Genomic DNA, 6,861 nt, shown 5'->3' with positions numbered 1-6,861 from the left:
GCCACCAAATAAAGTCGGGATTGTATAACCTGTAGGTGGATTGAAAAAGGTAAGTAGAGAATATAAAATAGAGTACCATACTGAGAAATGATTTGAATTCTTGCTTTATAATCCATCAACGTGAACAACCGCTTGGGTTTCAAAAACCCCTGCCAATTAAGCCAAGTCGTTACCCCACGCTATGCCCAAACTTGGACGAATTCTTTTTGACATTCACCTCTCACTGGTACTCTAAACACCAAGGTTTGACTTAATATTCTGAAAACTACACGAAGGCACGTTTTAATGAGTTTATTTTCCTTTATAGACGAAAAGTTAGTAGCCAAGTGACTCCAATTAGCTTTGTTTGCGTTCATGCAGCAACATTTGTAGACGGTGTCACAAAGTACACTCAAGATACCCTCATCATATTTCTAGTCTAGAAGAAAGTTGGTTGTACACCTTTTTGCACCATATGGAACCCATCACCTCACTCTTCAGTGCCTGTGGGAAGTGGGCGTCTGAGAACACTGCCTCGACCTGGAAATTGGAGGCTGAAGACTGTCATCTTTCCATTGGTCAGCGAAGCCCCATTTTAGATTGGCTGGACACGGCCTTAAACACAGTCACACGCACAAATGCGCACACGCAACCGAGCAGCCGGTGCACACGTGCCTGTCTTCAGAAGTGGTACAGCACTGTCGCTATGCTGAATGGGGCTGCCACGGCAACAGTCAGTCTTGCCCCCACCTCAAATTTGGCTCATCACATCACCGAAATCCACGCCATACTCAACAACGACTCGGGTAACGAGATTCACCCATCACGTTTCACAGATGATAGGGGCAAGCCCTTCATTTCGCCTTCGACTGCAACCCTCACTTCGGATAGTTCTGGCTCTCCAATCACTGTTCTCCTTACTAATGGACGTGAAGAAGATAGAGACGTCACCAGCAGAATAAGCGGTGACGACAATGGTAGAAGAGAACAAACTCCGATACCTTCAGCTGCACGTAACCGTCCTGGGTTCTCTCCACCCTGTCCTCTGTCTGGAATGTCCCAGCCCAGTCGTGTGGTTCAACAGTCCAGACAGGAGACCCCATCAATCCATCTTTTAAAGCGGCTAAAAACTACCCTGTGGATTGACAGGGTGCTTCTTCTGCTAGGCGTGATTCTACCTCTAACTTTAGGCATATGTTTCTTCCTTGTCCACTCCTTCACCGATTTTGCTAGTTGTCGACCGATCAAGGTGATTGTTGGCTCCACCAACAAGTTCGTCAATCAGGTGTGTCGAGCAAAACTGATCCAAGTGATTCTCCAGGGTGCAAAGGACGCGGATAACGACGAGCGCATAACAGGAAGCCTTCAGCATGAATGCTTCCCGATAATTTTAATCCTCATCGCCCTGCTGAACTGGATCCCACATCTGTGTTGGCGTCTGGCGATTAGACACTCCATCTATCGTGACGCCTCTCTGGTGGCTTCTGAACTTAGGAGCTTTCGAAAAACTGCTCAGCGCGAACTCATCTCCATTGCATCGAGTATCAGCACCGTCCCACTTAGTTCTAATTTCATGCCAATGATCCAGGAAATTAGACTTAAGGGTTCCACTCGTCCTACACCCACCCAGCGTCGAAGTAGTGACGAGACGACACTTACGGAACCTTTGGGGAGTTTTCAAATTCCGAAAATGGAGAATACTGTCTCTCCTGTTGACACTGGCTATGAATCGGAAATGGACCTGCCTTCTGCCGTAGTGATGCATTTACCAAGGCTGCGAGTCAGTCGGGATGATCATGCACTTAATATCTTCCTCGCCGGTTGGCAAAACACGGATTTTTACATTCGTCGATTTATTGCAAAGCACACAGTCCTCGCCCTATTTAATGCAACTACCTTCCTTCTGATTTTGGGTTTTTCAGTAGTCACCTACGGGGAACCCTTTTCCGGAAGTTTCTATTGTCGTCCAACGGAGAAATCGACCACTCTTCACATCTGCCTAGCTTCAACAACCTTCGCGCTCAACATGACAGCTTTCTGTCTAGGTGTCTTAGGTCTCGCTGGTTTAATCTGTTCAGGAGTTTTCTTTTATCAAAATTTCTCACATATTCGTGTCTACAGTGAATCTACACTTGCCTGCGGTGCACAATTTGACCTTCAGTCTGACCTGGCTGCAAGCTTGGTTAGTCGACGTGAAGAGAACTTTTTCGCTGATTATATTCATCTACTCGCCCTGGCACGAATGCAACAACGAGGTTCACTATTCGTTGCAAGGCGAGATGTCTTCAACCTCCGTCTCTCCTACCTTCCTGGACTCACACGAACAGATTTCCACTTTATAAATCTTCTCTGCAAGGAGAATAGTCGATACCTTCCTGATGCTATGCAACTGCGAGTCTGGCTTCTGCGCTATGTCTTTTTATGTCGACGCCTAGGACCTCGTGTTTTTGGACGCAGTGTCTCGACCCCAAATAACAATTTGCGTAGTGAGGATCTCTCAACTCGGTTGGGGTTTAGTAAGGTTCGAATCAGAGTTGATATATGTGATCAGTTTTGTTAGGCCTCGGACGCGCAACAGAGGCTACTTGTAAATTTATATGCATCCTTGTAATATTCAACTATCCATTAATCATGACTTTTGGTACCTTCGGTTAAGGATTGTTGGAGATATTAACCGATTACCACTGTTGATTCTTTTAATTCAAAGGCTTCTAGCCTATCGCGCTACGGCGAACTAATGGATCACAGTCGTTTATTACCTTGATTTGTTTTTATTCTAACAGAGCGTTCTTCTAGAAGTTAGTTTATTAACACAGTAGACGGATTTTTAATCATTTTAGTCACATTTACGTATTAAGCTTTTATCAGGGTCTTCTGCTATTTTTATCGTGATGCCAATTTCAATCGTGTTTTATGAGTAGAATCAACTGCTTTCCTGTTTTTCCATGTACAAATTTGACCAATTTCAGTGGTCAAAATGCTTCAAGGGGAAATCCTGACACTCACAGAATGCTGCCGGGTGGAAGTAAACGAGTATTTGTGCACGTTTTGAGTGTTTACGAAGTAATTTCGTTAACACGGCTTCACTAAAACCAGCAGTCAACAGACCAAAGAGGAGGTATAAACATTTTATAAGTGTCGAAAATATGGAGTAAACGTGGTGAAATTACACAAAAACAAGATTCGAACACCACAACCAGATGTTCAGATGCTTGATTTTGCTGCATGGTGCGTGTTCACTCTCAGCTACTTTCGAACATAGTGCTGCGTTTGTATCTCTGGATGTTCTTTCTTCAACACATTTTCTGTTACTATGATGAGATTTTCCGTTAATCATCTATGACAACTCTGAGACCCAGATGTCAGTTAAAGTAAACTTTGATTTGCTAACAGATATGCACTGCTCTGATCGCGAGAACGCTTTCCTTTAATTCCCGAGTAGCTCTATCACCTTCTGAAGTGTAAGTAGTGCTTTTGATTGAATAAAGTATGTAGTATGATCTCTCAAGTGAGATTTACTGGGTATTAGCTTACCGATTTACAACAAATGAAGAGGTAGGGATTGTAATTTGAGGGGACGACCACGTCCTGTGTATTGTTATACGAATTCTCAGTCAACCAAATATGCAAATGAATCCGTTGTGTACCATTGTGGCGACTAAATCAATGGACATACATTTTTGGAGGTGACTAAAAGTTTAAGATAAATGTATGTTTAGATCTTCGTTATTTTTAAGTATTATTATTCCTTGACGTTGGCGATAACCAGGGATGACGTGGAAGTGCATTGACATCTACTATTTGTTTTTATAGAGGGCATAATATTGATATCTTGGATTAATGCTGTAGTAATAGCCTTGTGAAAAAAAACCATTTTCTCTCAGTACAGGTAGAAATGCTTTCTAAATTCACATAGCAGAAGTATAGGGAGGTCTAAAAATCATTCATATCCATTCATTAGTATAAATTTCAAGCGACACCAACAATTCGTAGTAAAACTTCATCTTTAACCAATCAAAGCCAAGTAAACACTGACTTTGCCTCTGGAATACTCTGATATTAATCAGGAGGATTAAGAAAAACACGATCCAGACCACTAACTTGTCTTTGGTGATTGATTCCAGCGGTTATATTACGTGCATTGGCCTTCTTATCATCCCTACTGCAAAGCCCTCACTAAACCATAAAGCAACAAACCCATTGAAGTTACCGACACGCAGTGCCATCGTTCGCCGAATGCGGTACATGTATGACTGCGACATGTCTGACCGAATGCTGAAGGCTGGATCGAGGGCTAGTGTGATTGGTGGACAGCGAGCATGAGTCATGGGGATGGGCTACTAAAACTGGGTTTCTACATTTCAAGGGTTGGCAATGCGGAAGAAGATGATGTCTATGTGATCTAAGTACTTTGAGAATATCTTTCTATGAAAAAAATTGATGTAAGGTAAAACAATGGTTGCAGTAGGAGAACCTTGGCACAATAAATGATTCATTTAGTGGCTAACACTTACGCTAACATACACAACTGGATGGGTTAGGTGATTTAAAAGTGTACGTTAGAAATTAAAAAGCTTACTTTTTACAGTTTTAATATGCATTATAATTAAGGAGAAGGAATGTCCGTTTGTTTGTTTACTGTTCTGTTGTACCGCAAAGAGGGAGCCAAAGCTGGTGGAACAAAATCGGTGTAATAACGTCTACTTATTCAAGAAAAACTTCTCAAACAATCAGCCAGCAACCAACTTTGATTTTTCTTTGTCAAATAGCAACCATCTAAAGACAAACGAGAGGTTGTTTTATCTGGTTCACAATGTCGTTTATCTGGGCACAGAGGGGGCAAGGAAAATATGTACGATTAAGTGTGCAGAATTTTCGTTAAGAAGTAGAAATTGAGTAAGTGTGTAGATTGTTTCTGATTTAAAGGAAACCATATTATTAGTTAAGTTAATTAAAGCGACACGAGATTTTTAATTCGAAATTATACCTCACATAAAAAGGAAAGGTTAATGGTAAAACCCCAGTAATTCCTTTTAAAAGTGTAGAAAACTCGACGGAAATCCTTCTTAACAAAATTTAAGGAACTCATTTGGGCATAGAGGGAATATTTTATAGGCAGATTAGACTCAGGAATTTACAACGAACTTATGTAGCTGCGAACAAGGCTGCAGTTACTAATTCTACGTTTAATGGCTTCTTAGTGCCGTAGTCCTGGAGAAGACCTTACCATCACGGCCCAATTGGTTCGCTGCTCTAATACCACTTTGTTTAGGAAATCCCATAATATTAAAGCCAAAATTTTAAGCAGTTCGAGGTCGAGGGAGTCATACACTAGTTTTTGTGTTTTAAACTCGACAAGTATACAAGCGATACAATTTGGCCAACCGGTAGTTCCGCGTTACATAACTATGGAGTCCGGCTGATGATTTAAGTGTTAAGTAAGTCTAAAAGTTCCCTACTGGATTCTGGCACAAAGGTTTCTTCTAAAGTTGTTATTTTAAAAAGCAGAGAACTCAGGTTTTAAGAGGCAAATTTAATCTCCATCCAATCCTGTTTAGAAACTTAACAACCTCGCAAAATACGAAGATGGAGAATACTCACTGCTGAATTCGCTTACCACAGGTTAACAAATATTTTGCAATTAATGGGTACTTTTCCAAATAAAAAGTACCAAATAATAAATAATTACCAAATAATTGCCATAATGAGGTGCTGTAACTTTTGAAATTGTCTCTTTAAACCCTCCAAAGGGGTTAAACACCTGTCTATGTCGCGTTTGACTACAAAGACACTTCACTCGACTGTTTATTTTAACTGTGGAGGTAGAAAATGTCTTAGAATTCAGGTCAAGTGCAAATCAGGAATCCGAGGTTGGAATATTTGTTTTTCACCTGTAGTGATACCCCAGCTTGCATACATAGGCACCAAGGTACAGATACCGTTCTGCTGCATAACTACTATCCCGTATCAAGGGAAACCCCTATAAGTCTGGGTTGTAACAATGAAAGTAGCAATTCGTTGTGATCCGCGTATTTCAAAGTCGAATCACCACCAATTTTTCATGGGTGATGTTTCATCGGGAGACCCTTGGAAGTTGACATTTTATTCATTTTTAGCAAGAACTCCATCTTGCACGAAGTTCGGTATTTGGCGAGCGTTGCCGGTGAATACGAGTAAGATACATAGATGAATTGAAGAAAACTGGGCCACATTTGTGATCTTAACAATGGTCTGAATAAGAAATCGGCTGAAGCCAGTGACCTGACAGAATAACTTGACTTCCTAATAATATTTGTTAGGAAGTAAATGCATGGGCAAAAGGACAAATAAATAAATGAGTAACTAAATAGATCCGTTTCATTTGAGTTGTTATTTGCCTTCATGGTGTAAGAGCGAATCGGTGTTACTTGAGACATTATCTACTATTGTCAAGATGCCTCATGAGTTAATTACTGAGGGAAGGGAGGAGGAGAAATGCAACGCCAACCATGAGTGATCCAAGATAACTTTTAGAGTGAAGATAGAAAAGTAGCTGCGAAACTAAGCTCTTGAACAATTTCTTATCAAACTATAAAAAATGGACTTCAAGTATTCAACAAACTCCATTAACTTGGGCACCACATCTTACATATATTTTGCTCATTCTTTTAAGAAAGTAGTATGCCTTAGGTTTGTCGGCTATAGCTCTGCTATCTATTACAGCGTCCTTAGAGCGGCAAATTTGTCCCGGACACCCATTAATCACATTGCTATTTACCATTTGCGATAAAGTGAAGACGAATCTTAAATTCGAATTAGCTATTATTTTCCAAAAAGATTAGTGATTGAGGGTAGAAAGATTTTTTTATTATAGTCAAACCTCGAGTAGGATTGAATCAAAGT

General features: G+C 40.8%; 1 protein-coding gene across 1 annotated transcript; it reads left to right on the top strand. All coding sequences in view use genetic code 11, as the record gives it.

The window, feature by feature from the left end:
• Positions 1–454: 454 nt before the first annotated feature.
• On the top strand, positions 455–2,539 carry EGR_01957 (hypothetical protein; the record flags this gene model as incomplete). Its single annotated transcript, XM_024491206.1, has 2 exons — positions 455–2,024; positions 2,259–2,539. The coding sequence occupies 2 exons, from the start codon at positions 455–457 to the stop codon at positions 2,537–2,539; spliced, it is 1,851 nt and encodes a 616-aa protein (XP_024354349.1).
• Positions 2,540–6,861: the final 4,322 nt, after the last annotated feature.

The sequence above is a fragment of the Echinococcus granulosus genome (assembly GCF_000524195.1).
Source record: "Echinococcus granulosus chromosome Unknown EG_S00008, whole genome shotgun sequence".
NCBI classification, from domain to species: Eukaryota; Metazoa; Platyhelminthes; class Cestoda; order Cyclophyllidea; family Taeniidae; genus Echinococcus; species Echinococcus granulosus.
Note: the sequence above shows the minus strand (reverse complement) of the source record. Positions and strands in the feature narration are given on the sequence as shown.